At 34.8% G+C, this 20,193-nt stretch overlaps 1 protein-coding gene across 1 annotated transcript in view; it reads left to right on the top strand.

The window, feature by feature from the left end:
- The window catches only part of anapc1 (anaphase promoting complex subunit 1), a 52,295-nt gene that overhangs the window by 354 nt on the left and 31,748 nt on the right, over window positions 1-20,193 (top strand). Inside the window, 16 exon segments of the mRNA XM_052613796.1 lie at window positions 948-1,184; window positions 1,334-1,513; window positions 1,616-1,652; window positions 2,714-2,798; window positions 4,205-4,414; window positions 4,494-4,537; window positions 4,540-4,564; window positions 4,693-4,783; window positions 6,191-6,256; window positions 7,608-7,745; window positions 10,713-10,796; window positions 10,799-10,877; window positions 15,598-15,677; window positions 17,298-17,480; window positions 19,204-19,262; window positions 19,264-19,443. Coding sequence (XP_052469756.1) covers window positions 972-1,184; window positions 1,334-1,513; window positions 1,616-1,652; window positions 2,714-2,798; window positions 4,205-4,414; window positions 4,494-4,537; window positions 4,540-4,564; window positions 4,693-4,783; window positions 6,191-6,256; window positions 7,608-7,745; window positions 10,713-10,796; window positions 10,799-10,877; window positions 15,598-15,677; window positions 17,298-17,480; window positions 19,204-19,262; window positions 19,264-19,443 — 1,754 coding nt within the window. The 5' untranslated portion in view covers window positions 948-971.

Here is a 20,193-nt window from a genome sequence, read left to right as displayed (position 1 = left end):
GGTGTAAAAAAAAAAATGCTGTCTAATGTAATCATTAAATGAAAGTGTGAAATCAATTAGAACACCCAAGATTTCGAACTGGAGGGCATTATCTGAATGTCATCAGCGTAACAGTGGAAATTAAACCCATAGTGTTTGATTGTTTGTTAATTAGTAATATAACATTTAAATAGTGAAAAGAAGAGGGCCCAAGACAGAACTTTGAGGATTTGGTGGATGATTTGTGCTTCTGGTATTAACAAATTGGGTAATGTATGGGTTGTCGTAGAGTTAATTAATTAATTAATTAATTAATATATATATATATATATATATATATATATATAAAACATTTAATTACTTGAAATAAAGTAACATTTAACCAAATAATAAAAAAATGCATAAACTTATTATATTTCTGCTAGTTACCAAAGCAACATTTTTAATTTTTTTTAGTTTAGCTTTAAGTAGTAAAACAGCTAAAATTACATAAACTAAAGCTAATAAATAAAGATTTATAAATGCTATATATATATATATATATATATACATATTAACATGAAACAAAATCTAATGAAAATGAATCTTAGGTTTGGTTTCTCCAACGTTCTGAGGTCATAGAAATCAGTAACAGTAACGTCAAAAATATGCTGATAAAAAGCGGGTCATCAAAAATGCATCATAGTTTGCTGCCATGCTGAAGGTGGCATAGATGTCGATGCAAAACACAACATTTTGTCTGTAAAAATGTCTGCGGGGAATCGGATATGTGTATTTAGAAGTAGGTCGGATGTCCAGATATCTGATATGTATCTGATTTAAAACCACATTTGGGAAAATCTGATCTCTTGTGGATTTTTGTGTTTACACACGTGCATCAAATTCTGACCTGTGTCAGATGTGGGGGAAAAAAATCTGATTTTTTTCTGACAGTGTAAACGCAGCCTAATTGTCTTTGTGTTTTACAGAAATAATGCTGATATTTGTAACTCATGTCGCACATCTATGAAGAGAGAGCCACAATGATAGCTGCAGGCGAATTGCATTCGATTGTCCCATTCGATCGTGAGCAGTGCAAAAATCACCCAAATGCCGCGAATCTCCAGCTGCAGCAGCTCCAGCCAGCCTGCGAGCTCTGGTCCTCTGACGGGGCGGCTGGACTCACAGGATCCCTTCAGGTCGTCACTCTACAGGACCATGAGAAGGTAGTTTGTTTTTTACTTTATTTCTTCTGTGGGGCACAAAAGGAGATGTTTAGCAGTGTGTTTGCACTGCTCTTCTCCTTTAAGCGAAATCAAGCTGTTCTTAATTAAAATACTTCATGTTTTAACTATGATTATGATGTGATTGACAGGAGCGCTGGCAGCTGAGGAAGGGAGCTGCTCCTGATGAGGTTGAAAATGAGGAGGAGCTGTATGTGGCTGGAAACATGGTCATATGGAGTCGTGGCAGTAAGAATCAAGCCTCATGGTGGACATCCCAGTTCAGCAGGTACTGGACTGTCTCATTTCACTGCCACTCACTGCCATTTCAGGTCAGAATGCTGTTGAATTTCTCTACAGTACATCTCTGTTTTATAATGGACTTCTCTCTCTCAAATCCGCTTTAAATGTCTCAATCAGCCTTACGTGTTTAGAGGAGATCTTCCAGCAAAGCCATTGTCACTAGCAGCCGTTTGTTCGTGCCTTCAGGGATTTATCCTGTTTTTAGCTCAGTGACTGATGATGTGTGGTAGCTGTGCGTTTCATGAGGCATAATGGGTTATTTGGCACGTGGACAGGAAAGGGGGGCGTTTTGGTTTTAGTAGCAGTATTTAGACAGAACAATTTACAGTTCTGGCTAATGCTGGCTTTATTTTATTTTATGTGAGCATATTCTGGCATGTTGCCCCAGAGGCTTTTCCTAAACATTTCAGACATTTGCGTTTATAATGGGAATAAGGGAAAACAGGGGACTGGAATTGAGAGCCTGAAACTTTCTCATGCAATGCAATGCACTTTTCATTTGTATTTTTGAGGTAAATTATGGAAGTGCAATCAGTAATTACTTTTAATTATGACACTCGTCTTCTGTCCTGGAACTCTGACTCATTTAAAACAAGTTTTCGTAAGTAAATATTTATTGAATAAATGTTGATCCCCTGGGTCTAAAATGGAGAGACAATGGGTAAAATTTGCCACCCAGAAATATTTGTTTATAGTCCCCATGAAAGTATATTTTTGTGCATTTTAGTGACTGAGCAGGTCATTGATTCGTTTGCAGCATCACATTCAAGATGAGTCCGTCTTCGTGAACTGCTTCTCTTACAAAAACATGACAACCTATTGTGATTTTTATTCCTCATTTTTTGTTTTGGTGGCTTAATGTGAGAAATATTTTGTAATCTGTCACTGCATGCAAAACTTCCTAAATCAACTTAGGATGGTCCCAAATAAACAGATGTTTTCTTTATTAGAAGGTCTGTATGTTTTTGATTTGATTCGCTCATGTTGCTTACATCAGTAAAAGTCAGAATGACGTTCATATAATTCAATTTAAACCATGTATTATTTCCTAATAGAGCTACTGGCCAGCTGGTCATTAAGTTGTCATATTTACTCACCAAAACCATACATTTGGAACTTGGGAAAATTAACTCTATAATAATGACTTGGATGTGTTGTGGATCTCTGGTCTTTTGACCTCAGAACATGTCATATGTTAATGCTCTTGTTGTTCCCTCGTATTGGTTCAGGTCTCTTTGAGTCCCGTCTCCAGTATGTTTCAGACAGCGCTCTGAGAGTGGTGTTCACCAGCCACGAGCCCTCCATTATCATGACGTACGACACACAGCAGTGCACACACACCGTCTGGACCCTGCGCAGAGTCACACCTGAGGTACGGTTGCTTCACTCAGTCATTATGAAATACATACCTTATGTTTCCACGGTTTTGTTTTAATGGTTAAAGGATGATGTCATTATTTGAACTGTTAGGGCCCTATTTTAACAATCTAAACGCAAAGTGTAAAGCGCAAGGCGTAGGTGCACTCAGGGCGTGTCCAAATCCACTTTTGCTATTTTAAGGACGGAAAAACAGTTGGCGCGCCCGGCTGCATGGTCTAAACGTGTTGTCCCTATTCTCTTAATAAATAATGGGTGTTTTTTGGGCTTAACGTGCAATAAACCAATCAGAGTCTCATCTTCCATTCCCTTTAAGAGACCGTTGTGCTCGTGCCATGACGGATTTGCTATTTATACGGTGGAATTTGGCAACCGCAAAGACAGAACATGTCTCCGAGATGAAACGGAGCTGCTTGTGTGCGAGCAAATAGATAGCCTAACTCTGATACGTGCGATGACTATCCATTATGACATGTATGTATGTATGTATGGATGTATGCATGCCTACAAAAAAAATCTTATACATTGCAATCCTTTAATTTGTAATATATTTGGCATGTTTGTGTGCTGCTGTGCTTCCCTGTGTTTAATAAGCAGCGTGTACGCTCCTTAAATAACAAAGAAAAAATGGCAGACTTTAGACCAGGTTTGAGCTGGTCTGTGGCGCAGTCTATTTTCAGCTCCTTAAAATAGCATAGCGTCAGCACACACCTCTTTTTTACACCAGCACGCCCATGGGCGCAAAAATCAGCGCAAATGCATTTGCTAATTAAACGATATGGCGCTGGATGAGAAATACGAAAGACGCTGGATGGAAACAAGCAGACACACTTGTGCTGCGCCTTGCGTCGCATTGCGCCGGGCGTATGATAGGGCCCTCTATTTTCCAATGTTTGATTCTTAGATTTCAGGAAATCAACATATGTGACCCTTGACCACAAAACAAAGAAGTCATAAGGGTCAATTTTTTTTTTAAATTGAGATTTATACATGATCTGAAAGCTGAATAAATAAGTTTAACATTGATGTATGGTTTATTAGGAGGACAGTATTTGGTCGAGATGCAACTATTTGAAAATCTGGAATTTGAGGGTGCAAAAAAAATTAAAATATTGATAACATCACCTTTAAAGTTGTCCAGATGAAGTCCGTAGCAATGCATTTTACTAATCAATAATTACGTTCTGATATATTAATGGTAGGAAATTTACTAAATATCTTCATGGAACATGATCTTTGGCAATTCATATATTAAAAAAAAGTACATTTAAGAAAAAAAAGAAATATAGACTTTTTTGTTTAAATGTGCTCTTTTGGTTTCTCTTTAATTTGCATGAATAAAGTCGGGCTCGTTCACCTGGCATATCAGTGCCCTCCTTCTCTGGAGCTCAGCGCTTCAACATGTCCTGCCAGACGCCGTCCCCACGAGGCCACAGCATCCTGGCCTCACCCAACAGCACCCTGAATGATACAGCCCTGCATCCAGAAATGGAGCCAATTCTTCCCGACCTCTGCATTGAGCAGCTCTGGACAGAAACCAGCGCTATCTCCAGGTGCCCTGAGTTTATGAGCCGAGAGCGTGAAGTTACTGTTGATGTATGTCCTGAAATCAGTGCTGTGTCTGTTGTTCAGAGAGAAAGGCTGCCAGGCCTCTAAAGTCTTCATCACCTCTGACCTGTGGTCGAGTCTCACCAGCAGCTCAGGTGTATGTGTGGCTTATTTATTTTACTCTTACTTCTATATTTATAGGATAGATCACTTTGTTTTCTGAGTATTTAACTACTTTACAGCACTAGTTATTAGTCACATCTCTTTCGTGTGCTGGTTTCAGGTGTGTCAAATTTCTGGAGAGCAATGAAACTTCTCAACTGATATTTGCATCAGTGACCGTCATCAAAGCAAAAGATGCTGCCCCTCTTGAGGTGAGCTTTTGAATTAGTCAAAATATTTCAGATATCTTTTTGAGAGGAAACATGTTAAAAATTTCGTCATTGCGATGTCTTAAATATTGAAAAATTGTCTGTTTTATCTTAACTGTTGTTAAAGTTGAGATGAAACTGAAGTAGTGACCGATCTGTTCTTCCTTATTGTGACAAACAAGAGTGAAATTGATTGTATAATGGTATGGATTTATATAATGACAAACATTAAACCTCTGTTTTGTATAAAATAAATCCTTTGACTATATTTGTGTACTATTTTTTTTTATTTTTTAACATTTTTCTATTTTATTTATTATTTAGTCCCTTTGATATTATGACTCTCCTGCTTCTATTGCACATTTGATGGCATTATTTTAATGTTCTTAAATTTGAATGCCAAAATGTGATTTAAATTAAAACTGCACAGTTATTGCTGTATCTCAAATAATTGTGATTAGATTGAATAATCATTATCGGATGATAAATCAATGATTGTGACAGACCTAGGTATTGCACTTGAAAATGGCATTGGATTGAAATGCAATCTTGCAGTTTATTGTAAGAGAGGGACAGGGTTTAACAGACTAAATGATTGGTGAAGTCTGGTATTCTTCACTGGTGAGGCCTTGTTTTACCAAAAGATCATCCATTTTTATTACAAGGTCAAAAAAAGTAACAGTAAAACAAATAGGGATGCAATGTTTCTTTAAACTCACAATGCAATATGATTTCACGATACAGATTTGTATGATTTTCTTACGATTTTTTTAAAGAAAAATGAGATTTAAAAGGTGTCCTTTTATTATTTCTAAGACAAAATGCTGCTGAAATGTCAAATAACTAAACTAAAATTTTAAAACGAATCCCAAATCAATACAAATAAAATGAATCTATTAATATAAACAAACTAAGGCTTTGCCCTTAAAATTCATTTAAAATTAGAGGAAACAAGTGCATTTTAATCAAACAAAGATTCTGCATATATCTGAAGAAACATTTTGAGAAATAGAATTGGCTTTGGGTATATCGTTACATCCCTAAAAACGAACATACAGATTTAACATAACACTATAGCTTCATAATAAACATTTCTGCAATTATTGTGCATCTGTGCTATTTAGAAGTTACATTATTGAAAGTTGAACCGTGTTGCTTATTGGTATATGTCAACGACTAGCCAAAACCCTCTTATAACCATTCATTAAATTTACAATTATTAAATATATGGAAAATGGGTTGCAAATCCATTGTGATCAGATCTTGCTGCTTTTATCATGATGAAGAATTAACACCATTTAAATAATCGTGACATTTGTAAATCTTGAACATAAGCTGTAAGTGTCATCCTCTTGTTTCTCACTGTCATTGTCAGGACTTAAATTTCACACTCTCTTCATTTCTTGAAAGGACATTCATACCATGCTGGTGCTTGAGGCCAATGGAAGTCTGGTCTTGTACACAGGAGTCACACGGGTGAGGCTTGATTTCATCTGCGAGTTTCACCTCTGAAGTGACATTATTAGTGGCCTAAATCATTTTTCCTGTTTCAGCTCAGTCTGACTGTGTTGTAATATGCAGCATCTCTGCCATGCGTAGTTCTCTTTTATTAAAAAAGCCAGTGGCATCTGTGCATTACAGTTTGATCTCAAAGCCTAGTGTGGAGTCTAATACATCATCTCATTCCATCATGTTCTCCACCAATCACTAGAGATTTGAAAATTGGTTCCAGGTGACTCACTCAAATCCTGATGAGAGACTGTCATTAGTGCTGGAGAGAATGCAGGGATGCTTTACAGATGCGCTGGCATATCTGTTTATACCGTTAGATTCATATAATATATTAATGTCATAAGATGGTACTTACAGATGTATGCATGATTGATATATAAAAAGCCTGTTTCTCTGCAGCACTGATGATGTTTCAGATGTGGATGACTCACCTCGAACCAATTGTCTAGTTCTGGTTTTCTAGGGATTGGTTGAAAATATGATCAAGGGGACCTATCCCACATTATACAAAGGCTCCATTCAAATGCTATCCAATATTATTTGTCTTATATAGTATGCTGTTTGTCATATATAAAATACAAATAGTGATTTTGTTTTTAATAAAATAGCTTTTTCCAATTTCCCAATCTATCTAGTGTGTGTGTGTTTGTGTGTATATATATATATATATATATATATATATATATATATATATATATATATATATATATATATATATATATATATATATATATATATATATATATATATATATATATATATATATATATATAAATGGGTGTGTGTGTTTATGATTAGTAGTAGTCATAGTAGTAAAATTATTTGTCAATTATTTATATCTGTTAATAATTTATTGATCATTTATTGATTTTGTTATATATTTAATGTTTTATGTACTGTATATTGCAAAGAAATAGCAACCTCACAAGTTTTTGTTTTTGTCATTCACACATACTTTAAATGAAATAAATAAATATGCACATAGAAACTTAAAATATGGGAAAATATGGACTAATTAAGGAATGTTAAGCACCTCCTCACTGACCCTTGTTGGTAAAGAACAAAAATCTGAAAAAAATATATTTTTTAATTTTTTTATTCTTATCTTGGGTTTATTCTTATTATTGGGTTTAATATCTTTAAACGAATGCTTACACACTGATATACAAACACTAACAGTATGTATGTATTGAGAGACACTTTTGTACAGTTGTAGCATGTCCCAATGCTTCACTTGCATAAAAATTCAAAATAAAGTAATTCCACTTTAAGCCTTTGGTAACACAAAGCCATCATGTTTTTTTTTTGCTTTCAGGTCAGCAAAGTATTTATCCCTGGCCTTCTGTGTCCTACCTTCAGTGTGCAAAACCACCAGCCGCAGTTAAGCACCCCTCTGGAGAACATCAGCACCCCTGCCAGGACCACAGTTCAGCGTATGAGCCGGCTGGAGGAGGTACTATAATGTGCTTATAGCAGGATTGTGTGCATCATATCGTAGCCAATTAGTGAAAGACTAGCTGAGTCATATGTATGTAAGACAAGACCGCATTCCTCGAGAGGACTCTTGAAGTTGTGTCCTAATGCTAATGTCCATCCGCTTAGTTCTTACAGACGGATCGATATCAGTATTAAATCACAGTCATATGGCCAGCTCCATTATTTTTCTTCTTAAACAACTAAAACGACTTGGATCTCGACTGGTTTGGATAATCTAATTGTGTGAAACAGAGATCAAGTAGCCCATATGATTGATCCTATGCTTAATAAAGTATTAATCATCCCCCATATGAGTGCATTTATGGATATTGTGTTCGACGAGAAGTGCTTTTTAGAGCCAGCATTTAACATGAAGCATTGCACTACTGATAAAAGCATCTATAGGCCCTGCAAATGTCCCATAAACCACAAACACTATTTTATTCTTTATTCACTTCAAATCCCGAGAACTACATTAAGGCCAGATGATGTACTTGTGCGGACAAACACATTTCCATCACAGTGTATTTTTTTTATGATGGTATTTTACTAGCAGTAATGGTTAAGGGAGTGCCACATATCTTTTTTAGCAATATTTTTAAGCTTTTCATGCCTTTTTCGCCCAGAGAAGGACTGGTCCCCTGACTGAGCCTGTTTTCTCCCAAGTTATTTTTCTCCATTTCTGTCACATGATGGAGTTTGGGTTCCTTTCCACTGCGACCTGCTTTATAGCTGAATCATATTTATTTATAATTGACAAATTCTGCTACATCAACACTGTGATTGAACTGAATTGAGCTTGAGCTGAATATTTACACTGAAACTTTACACAGTAATTGAACTGAGCTGAACTGACTTGAGCTGAATAATCACACTTTTGTCTTGTTGGAGCATCTTTATGGCAGAGTTTGCATCATTAGTTTGGTTATTGTATCTGTTAAGCTGCTTTGAAACTGTTTCTATCGTATCAAGCACTATATAAATAAAGGTGACTTGCTTGACCTTTTTGATAGTGAAGTTGATGCTAAAAGGTGATAGAAGGGATGAGCATTAACTTCCCTGAAACTGAGCATGCAACGCCTTGCATTAGTGTTGTCACGGTTCCAAAATTTCAGTATTCGGTACCGATACCAGTGAAAATCCACTGTTCTGGAGAACCAGTTTCGGTACCAAAGCAAAACACAAAAATATGCTAATGAAAAAAACACCCACTTTTATCACTAAAAATAAAACCAGTGCCATTCAAATTTAATTTGTCTTTTAATTAATGAAATTTAAACACATTTTATTTTTGGGTAAATAAAGGGGATTTTTTGTCTTTTAATTAATGAAATTTAAACACATTTTATTTTTTGGTAAATAAAGGGGATTTTCTATTTAAATTAAAACATGGAAGAAATATTGTGTGATTTATTTCTTTAAAAAATAAAGTTTTATTAATTTTTTCAACAGTAATAGCAGTATCACATACATTCTACTAAAAGTAATATTTCTAGCACAATGCAGTCCCTCCAGAAAACCGCATAAATTGCCGATTTCAGGAAGCAAAATATGCGGAGGTAGCATGATTTCATAATAATAATAATTTTAGTTGCAAAAAAGTCACATATATTTAGCAGAAAGACCGCACAAAGCAGTTACCCGGTGTGTTACATGACAGTGGGGGCAAATTATTTTGAGAAAGGGATAGGGATGAGGATCAGGATGGCGAATGATAGGCCAGTGTTAGAGGCTACGCAGTTAGTTTTCATTTTCACAGTGGACTGTTCTAGTTTCATTCAGAAGTTGATGCACCTCTACAGTTGTAAGATTGTACTTTTTTGTTACAGAATAGTAACAAAACCTTACAGTTGTAAGTATATTAGTAGTATGTAAAATAATTTGTTGCAGTAAGAGATTGCACTTTGCAATTCCTGTAAAACAGCATTTGTATATGTGTGTGTATATTTTATTTGTATTCATTTTTACAGAAGTAGTTGAATATTACTTTTGTAAAGCTAGAGAACTTGTTTGACTCGATGTTTTGTAAGTTGGAGCCATGTGTTAATTAAGGTCTGAAATAAAACAGAATGAGAACTTAAATATTCTGGGATTTAGTATGCTTGCTTATCATAGTTAGTCATAAGTAATGACTCTTTACAGTAAAGTAATAGCCTAGTGAGAACAGGGTGTTTGGGGGGGGTCACCTTTTTTTCTCTTTTTCATCAAACCACAGTTTTTGCAAGTTCCCGCAATTTCATCGCATAAGATTGCAGAAATATCCCGCATATTCAATCGCCTTTTTTAAGAAAACCTGCCGCAAAATCAAGGATTTTTGCCCGCAACAATCACAAAAAAAAATCCGCGTTTTTCTGGAGGGACTGACAATGCCTTTATGTAAAAATGAACTTTTATTTTGACGAGTTGCCGTGAATACCTTTAAATTAACACTGGTTTTACTCAAATGAAATGGTAAAATGCTTGTGAAGTGACTCAGAACAGTTCTGGTGTTGTTGATGTATTTATGTCCTCATTGAGATGGCAGATGGTGAAAAGTCTATGTAGTAAACAAACCATTCATTCATTCACACAGAGCATGAACATGCAGGATTCAGATTTCAATCAACTTTTGAGGCTTTTACAGATACTGGCTCACATGGAGATTTGATTTGATTCATTTTTGCTAAATTTGACAAATTCCGTGACTCTCCATATTAAAATCTAAGTTTCATTTTTAATGACTGGATTTTATTTTGCACTGATTTTGAGATTCCATCTGCATTTTCTGCTTCACGGAAATCATAGCGTTGTATGCGTCAAGAACCGGGTTGACCAGGTAATCGGTACCACCGGTACTTCATTTTCTTAATACCGACTTGGTACCGAAGGACCAGGTCTTTTGACAACACTACCTTGCATGAGTGTTTAATGGTGTTTTATGGTCCTCCTCATCTCCTGCTGTCAGGTTGGCATGCCGTCTCCGGTGTCAGAGGTTCTCAGCTCGACACAGCACCACGAGTCATCCCTAGAAGCCCCTCCATTCCCTTCCAGCACCTGGAAGACCCTCCATTCCAGCAAGCCGCACCTCACACCCGCAGCTTCAGAGACCCTGTCAGCAACAGTCACGCTGGTTAGTGCAGCTATTTAAAAAAAATAAAATAATAAAAAATACATATTTCCCATGAAACTGCTGTTTTTAAATATTTAATGCACACTTCTAAGTAAAACCAGGCATTTAAAACCTTAATTTCATGATGAATTAAACATTAGGTTAAAAGAATGCACAGATAAATTCTTCACACTAAGATCTATAACGTGTATATAAATATAAAATAAAAATAAAATAGTGTGAATTTTTATTTCATTTTGACAGACTGATACTTCAGTACATTTGATAATTAATGTATACTGGCTGAGACTGATATAATTACCAATGTATTTTGGATCTCTTCTATCAAGTTGTTTAGGAACATTATTTACTGTTTGGTTACAATATATGTCCACTGTAAACAGTGAGTTTAATTTTTAAACTGTAAAATACTGTACAAATAAAAACCTTATTATAGTAGTTATCTTACTATATATGGTAAAAACTGTGAATAAATGAGCCATTTTAAAATGCGATTACATTTAATACTAATTTAATATTAATACTATTATTTGTTGGAGGTGAAAAATAAATGTTCTCTATAATTAAAAGTAAAAAATAAAAAGCAAATTTTACATTCAATGGTTTTTCATTTAAATATCTGTCTTTTCTCTAGTTTTTCTTACTGGTTATCATATGGTTTTAAGCTACATCTCATGTTGCAAAATGTATCTTCGTGTGAGTGCATGACGTTCATCGTGTGGTTTTCTCATTAACACCTTTGTTTTAGTACAAAACAGATTTTAGTATTTCGGTAAGTTAGTATAACTTAATCAGTTGCTGTTTTTTTTTTTTTTTTTAATGGTGGAGTTATGGTCGCCATTTTTTTTAATTTTTTTAATTTTATTTTTATTAGCATTATTGACCGTTTATTCATTCTGATAGCAAATGAGGTGCGCCATTTGTTCATTGAATATCTGACAGTGTATTTCCAAAGAATTAGTCTTTTGTTAAACAGCCATGTGAGCTCGGTTTTTCGTCCAGTGCCAGTAATCTCAGAATGCCCACATGTTTGGATGAATCTACCTGGTTCACTTGATATATCACTGTCTGGACATAAATGTGGCAGGTGCTTTCTAAATGCATTTTCAAAATGTCAAACAGGGTCAAGATGCTTGCGTTTATGTTTCTACTGACCACTGCTGCTAAAGTCAGGAGCTGGTAATTGCTTTTGTCGTTCAGTGGCCGGCTGTAATTGAGGGCTGCCACAGTAACAGGACTTGACCGAAATGGCATGGCAGCTCAGACATGAGCACCAGGAGCCCGTCACTGTTTTGACAAGACTTAATAAGGTCTGGTCCCCTGCAGTCAGCCTCTCTGCATTGTCATTTCCCACTGAACGGCATGTCCTACCAGAAGAAATCCCCTCGCAGGCCTGTCAAAGCAATCTCACCACGTCCAACTTATGTGGGATGATAAGCTTGACTGAGAAAGGCTTTTTAAAAATAGCCAGCGTCTAAGGATTGTTTTCATCCAGGTCATTGTCGAATTCCTGCTGGAATTTTGTTGCATGCACTTGTTCTTTTATTTTCTATGCATTTAAGCAAAGGGAACAACAACAACCCGGTTGAATTCAACCTGATATAAATAGCAACGTGACTCTGTTTGGTTCGGACTCTCTATGATGCAATAGCATTGCTAATTTAGTATCTGGCGCTAATTTCCGCCTCTCACTTTTCTTTTGTTCATAAATTGAGTTCTGGTTCCATGTTAAGAATCACCATTCCTGAGGTGGCCACTTCAGATCTGGGTAAGAGAAAACACTTGCATAAATACAGTCCGACCGAGTGAAGCAGTACTTCCAATGCAGCACAGATCTGAGTCACAAGCTGTTTATGAGTTTGCCGGTCAAAACACTCATTTTAAAACACCCCACATTCTCCTAGTGCCAGTTTTTCAGTTTTTGTCTTTTCATGAAAATATCCTCTAGATTAAGTCACTATTTGGTAACATTTAAGGATTCACTGTTAACTACATTGGTTAACATGAAAAATATGTATTGACTAATATATTTAAAACCAAGAAATATCCAAAAGTATCATGTCAGAAGTCAGTTAATTTTAGTTAATGCACTGTGAGCTAACATGATGAACAATTAATACATAATTGTATTTATTTTAAGTAGCATTTAACAATGTTGCATTAAAAAGATATTGCTCATTGTCAGGTTATGTAAGCTGTATGCAATATCTAATGTTAACAAATTATTTAAAAAAAATACCTTTTTATGTAGTGTTATTGAATATTTTATAATGTAATTTCTTAATTTTAAGAAATTGTAAAATTTAATGGAATAGTTCACCCCATAATGAATATTTGCCTCACTCTCCGGCCATCCATGATATAGATAGAGAGAGAGTTTTTTTTGTTTATCAGAAAACATTTGGAGAAATGTAGCATTGCATCACCTGTTCACCAATAGATCCTCTGCAGTGAATGGGTGCCGTCAGAATGAGAGCCCAAACAGCTGATGATAACATCACGATAATCCACATCACTCCAGTCCATCAGTTAATGTCTTGAAGTGAAGTGAAATTATGTGTGTTTGTAAGAAACAAATCCATCATTTAGAAGTTTTAACTTTAAAACATAATTTCTGGCAAAAAAAAGGAGTTTGTATTTCTTGTCACTTCACTTGATGTTAATTGCTGGACTGGAGTGGTGTGGATTATTGTGATGTTTTTATCAGCTGTTTGGACTCTCATTCTGACGGCACCCATTCACTGCAGAGCATCCATTGCTGAGCAAGTGATGCAATGCTACATTTCTCCAAATCTGATGAAGAAACAAACTCCTCTACATCTTGGCTGGTGTGAGGGTGAGCACATTTTCAGCAAATAAATTTTTTTGGGTGATCTATTTATTCAATCTTTGTCTTTTTCGTCTTGTCTTTGTTGTTTTACAAAATCTTTGGCCATATCGCTTCTTTATTTTGTAAAACTCAAATCCTGATTTTTTTTTTGGACATAAATGATGTGCGCATGGATCTGTCTCTAATGAATGCAGTTACACTTTACTGCAAAGTAAAACTCTGAGTCATTCCAGACACTTTCTACATTTAGACATTTGACCTTTTCTAATGTGTTTGCCAGTAATATTCCAGGAAGTGTAGATGATGCATGCTTTGTTCATGTCATTAGAGCTGTTTGCTGTTGGTTTATACGGTTTCAGTTTGAACCACCTAGCAACCATGCAAAGCATGCTGGGACCATGTCAATGACTTTGAATGGACAAGCACTCATTGCATCCCAACTGTGGGTGCAGATTTTCCTGTGATGGATGTATTTAGTTTTTCTTGGCCTTTCGTTTTGAACTTATTGGATGCGACATCTACCCATTCGGCATTCTTGACAATTTTCTCAATTAATGCCAGGTTCCTGTTAATAACAAGTGCTTTAGTTTGAAAGTGGTTGGCTTTTGTGCTGCTAATAAAGTGGCATTTTATTCAGCTCCATCCTGACCTTTCTCTGTTTGTTTGCTCATTAAGCTTCAGGCCGAGTCATTGAGAGTGTGGTGGTGTGCTGCTGAACGATAACAAATCAGATAAAAGAAGATAATAGATATTCCTAATTCTTGTTTAGTTGTGAACAAATGCTAATTTCACTGGTATTCTATCCTGGTGTTCACAACTGTGGCTTAATGCAGATTTATGAAACCACAAAGTATCTCTGAGATGCATCACTGACCTCCGAGATGTGACTTGTGTCTGTCTTCAACAATCTATGCGATCTTAGCATGTGGGACAAATCATGTGCCAAATTGTAATACTTTGGAATAGGTGTTTCTTTAAATTGCTCACCCAAAATATGTCTTGTCAAAAGACCACAAAATTTTTTTTTCCTGGGAAACCCACACACTTAAATATGGAAACCCACTTATAAAAAGCCTGACTTCATGCATCTGAGTTTAGTTTTCTCTCTCAATTTTTTATCTCACATTTCAGACTTTTTTTAATTCAGAGTTGATAACACAATTCCTGTTTTTATCTCTAGCCATTCCCAGTATGCATCTCACAATTCTGACTTTTTTTTTTTTTTTTTTACCAGAATATTCATATTGTGAATGTAATGTTCGATTTTATTCATCTAAAGGAATACGAAATGGAATGTACCACAGCATTTCTTGAAATAAACATGCATTTTCTGATATAGACCCTTCCTTTATTCCACAAAACTAGGCGTCCCTTAAAAGAAATATGAACTCAGAATTAAGAGGAAAATGTCAGAATTGTGAGATGCAAACTGAAAATTGCTAGAGATAAAGTCGAAATTGTGTCTCATAAACTCGCATTTTAACTCAAAATGCATAAATAAAAAAATGTGATATAAACTATAAAGTCAAAATGGTGTATTATTAGCTCACAATTCTGAGGAAAAAGTGAATTGTGGCATATAAACTCAAAATTGCAACAAAATGAAATCAGAGTTGATTGATAAAAAGTCGCAGTGGCCTTCCTTTTTTATTCTGTGGAGCAAACAGACTTCCATACTTGATTATTCAAAACATGTTGAACATTGAATATCAGATCACTAGATTAAAAATCATTTCCCATTATTAATTTTGCATTTAAGTTTTTCAAATATATGAATTATAAATATGATGATTGTAAAATGCTCTACTGGATTATGAGGCAGCAACAGCTTGTGAGCACAAGGTTCAAAAAAGTCCTACACTTTCTCTGCTTCATTTCATCTTGCTGCAGAAATCCAAACAAACGAGGCCAAATCAAACCCCATGCACCGCTCCATCCTCAGATCTCAACATCCTCTTCCTCTGTATCAGGTCACGCAGTCAACACTTTGGCAAACAGTCATCTGTTAACCCTCTCAAGTGCAGTGTCTGGCTCAGATGTGCGTTCCAGCTCCGACGGTGTTCTTTGAAGTGGCGGCCCCCTCCGTGTGCACTCTTCTATAGGATCAACCTTCATCTCCATTATCTTCACCTACACTTTTATTTCTGACCTACACACGTGGGGGTGGAAGATGCCAGCTAAAAATGATGCTACGTTCAATGTTAATCTAATAACATGGTATTAATTCATCAGAGATCGGTGGTGACAGCTCTGACTAAATAACATGTTTTAGTGATGTTTGCTAAGGGAATAATTCCAATTGCTTATGCATGGGTTTAGCAATTTGAACAAGTACTAAACTTCTATGTTTTTGTTAATTTAATTTTAGCACAAGGATGAATACGAAAAGAACATTGCTTGACTGAAACATGCATTTCGTAATGCAAACAGATCCTTTAAAAAAAAAAAAATTAGGCACCCCTTCAAAGAGATACAGTATTATAAAGTAAGAATTGTATGATTTCAACAAAAAAATTGTGAGATACAAATTCGGAATTGTGAGAAATAAATTCAGAACTTTTTTATTTTATGCCAAAAAATCTATATTAGGATATAACGTAATGATCATGTTTCATGAAGATATTTAGTACATTTCCTACTGTAAATATATCAAAACTTAATTTTTGATTAATAATATGCATTGCTAAGAACTTAATTTGGACAACTTTAAAGGTGATTTTCTCAATATTTAGATTTCTTTGCACCCTCAGATTCCAGATCTTCAAATAGTTGTATCTCGGCCAAATATTGTCCGATCCTAATAAACCATACATCAATTGAAAGCTTATTTATTTATTTAGCTTTCATATGATGTATACATCTCAATTTTGAAAAAATTACCCTTACGACTAGTTTTGTGGTCCAGGGTTACATTTGTGCTCCAGACCTCAGTGATTCAGAAAAAAAACCTGAACTCTGAGATTTTACCAATTGAAAATTGCGAGAGATAAAATCTGAATTGTGTGTTTAAAAACTCATTATTCCAGGGAAAATAGTGTGAATTGTGATGTCTTATCAAAATTGTGAGATATAAATTTGGAATAATGAGAAATAAAATCAGAATTGTGTATTATAATCTAGCAATTTTGAGGGGGAAAAATCTGAAATGTGAGATGTTAGCTCAAAATTGTGAGATTGTCAGAAATAAAATCAAAATTGTCTTAGAAACTTTGTGAGAGAACTCCGAATTGTGGATTTTAAACTCAACATTATGAGGAAAAATTGAATTGAATTGAATTTTAAATGGAATTTAAGAGAAAAAAGTCAGAATTCTATATTATAAACTTGCAATTCTGAGAAAAAAAAATCTGAATTACAAGTACTCTTGACATGAATGATTCCTCCTATTTGTTTAGCTCTTTAAAGAGAGGTGTGCTATTAATTGCTAGGTGATTTTTGCCCAGTGAGTGATAAAATTAGTTGAACAGTCACATAAGGACTCAAAAGGAGGCACTTAAGACCGAAAAATGTTCCAGAAAGCACCCGCTCCATAACATTGTGTCAGTGACATTTGTTATTAACTCATCTTTCTTTTACTTCCACAGTCATAGCGTTGCCTGCAGGCCATCAGGTTTATTTTACCCAAGGACACTGCCATGAAAGTGCTGGTCAAGTGGTACAACAGTTACAACGCCCCTGGATGTCCCAGCATGCACCTGGAGTGGAACCTGTTTGTTACATGCCTAATGACAATGATGGGTTACAACACCGAACGACTGACATGGACACGCAATGTGAGTGTGTCTTTAGTTTGATCTCGCTGTCAGTCTTCATGCTGGGTAACCTTGAACTTTGAGGATCGATCAAGCATTTAACAGAATTAAAATTGTACATTTACCTGACAATTTCTTTTTTTAATCAGATGTCAGGTAAGAACAGAATTTTTTTTACGACACATTAAAACATCCACAAATGTAATTTTTCTTTTTAATTTAAAATGTTAAATTGCAATTATTGATTTAACCATATATTTCCTAGTACAATTAATTTCTCATTTAAAATATTTTTTGGTAATTTTTTAAAAATATATTTAATAAAATAAAATAATTTATCAAAACAAGACTTCATTAGATTATTTTTAAATTATTAAAAACTATTTAAAAATATTTTCAAAAAGCAAAATTGTTTTAAAATCAAAATTAATTTAATACACACATTTTTTTTTACACAAATTAAATTTGTGTATCCATTTTTACCAAACACAATTAATTTCTGATTAAAAATATATCGTGTTGTGATTTTAATTAAATCACATGTTTTAGATCTTATTTTCTTGCAAAAATTATATAAATACATTTAATAAAACATTTATTTTTCTATATTTATAACTTTATTTAAACTAAGCTTTATCAAAACAAAATATTTTATTAAAGCAACAATTTATTTGGCCAATAAATGTATTTTATATTTATACAGAATTGTATTATATGATGGGTGATGGCTGCCAGTGAAGTTTGCTGTTGAATGAATGATCATTAAGACAATATGCATCTCCAACGCTTAATTTTGAAGTGCCTCTCTCTCCAGTAATAGCCCCTAAGAAGGCCCCTCCTGCTGACACAGGTTCAGATGAGGGAAGTGTCCCTACACGTCAAAGACCCTTGATCATCTAAACTCTTGTATCATCTGTAGCCTAAGGCTGATGATACATGGGACACCTTTGGCTAATGTTGCCATCAATGGGAAACCAGGTGATACAATGTGTCCACAACAGATCTAAAGTATCCAGATTGAAACTTGTTGCACATCCTCAATGGGAAAGTGCCCAGGCAACATTGCTCAAAAAACGTTGCCCCGTGTATCATCAACCTTACTATTTCCACTGCATCTCGAAATGTTGATTTGCATTTGTTTTATTACAGAAAGGCTAGTAAAGCTTACTGTATAGACTTCCGTTCAAAAGTTTAGGGTCAGGAAAGTTTTATTTTTAAGAAATTTTTTTTTTTTTCTTTTCATCAAGGACACCTTAATGTCACAACAGATTTCAAATAAATGCTGTCCTTTTGAAATTTCTATCCATCAAAGAATTCTGAATGAAATGTAACATTGTTTCCAAATAAATATTAAACTGTTTTCAGAATTGATGATAATCAGAAATGTTTCTTGATTAGCAAATCATCATATCAGAATGATTTCTGAAGATCACGTGACTCTGAAGACTGGAGAAATGATGCTGAAAATACAGCTTTGATCACAGAAATAAATTACATTTTTAAAACATATTTAAATAGAAAACAGTTCTTTTAAATTGTAATACTATCTCACAAATTTTACTGTATTTTTAATCAAATAAATGCAGCCTTAGTGAGCATAAGACATTTATTAAACGTTATGTAATCTTACCAACCCCAAACTTTTAAACTGTAGTGTATATAGTAAATAAAAGTCCTTGCTGGTCTGCAGGGTTCCGTTGGTGGTTTGTTTGTTGATATGGCTACATCTGTTTGACATACACAGGATTGGGGATACCTCAGATGCTCTGACTACCACTGGCAGGTTTCCATGCACCCCGCGGTGGCCCCCCGGTGGAGTGAATAACCATGAGTCAACTCTGTGTTTGGAGTCGTCCGCCCTCCTTTTCCCTCACATCCCGGTGCTCTTCTACGTTCTGCATCTGCTCTATGAAGACCTGAAGCTGGACGAGCTAAAGCGGAGAGAGGCGAGAGCTCTGGTCGGTCTGCTGCAACAGCTGGCCAAGTAGTTATTTATTACATTTTTTGGCATTTTTATATGAATAATAACAGTGGGTCAAGACCTGTATTTGTTTTTACCACCTGACCAAGTAAAGTCTCCCATCTCATCAAACTTTTAACATAGTCCTTGCTTCTTTTTCTCTGTAGCATATCCTAATTTTGGAATAGTAGATAGCTGTGATGTATTTCATTGTTTAATAAAATGTCAAGTGCATGTTGTCATGTGGACATGAACAAAACAGCAGCGAGAGTTTAATTGGTTGGCGTTTGATGAACCCGTGTGGGTTTGAAATTTAAAAGCATTGTATTATAATACACAAGACTAGATGAGGCTGTTATGATAATCCTCTATTGACTTCGCTTGTGCGTATTGTTTGGGCATCTTGCTTGTAGGTCAGCTTTAGGGCTAGGTAATATTTATCTCAATATTGTTTTAGACAAAATATTGTTTTATCTCAATATTGTTTTAGACAAAATATTGTATATAGTATATTTAATATTCATATATTATATTTATATTGTAATATATACAAATATAAATTACATTTAATATATTACTTTATTTTATAAGCTACTTTATTTTCTATAACTTCTAGATGCTATGGTTTCAGACATTTTTTAGACAACACAATAATTTCAGTTTTTTCACTTCAGAAGAGGTAAGAAAACATTATTTGGTGGAGTAACGCTGATTTTCAATCACAACAAATGAAAACATTTGTTATTTTGATCAATTGTCATTTTCTGAAAAAAA

This window comes from Carassius gibelio, chromosome A13 (genome assembly GCF_023724105.1).
Source record: "Carassius gibelio isolate Cgi1373 ecotype wild population from Czech Republic chromosome A13, carGib1.2-hapl.c, whole genome shotgun sequence".
Taxonomy (NCBI): domain Eukaryota; kingdom Metazoa; phylum Chordata; class Actinopteri; order Cypriniformes; family Cyprinidae; genus Carassius; species Carassius gibelio.
This window is presented reverse-complemented; position numbering and strand designations above follow the sequence as displayed.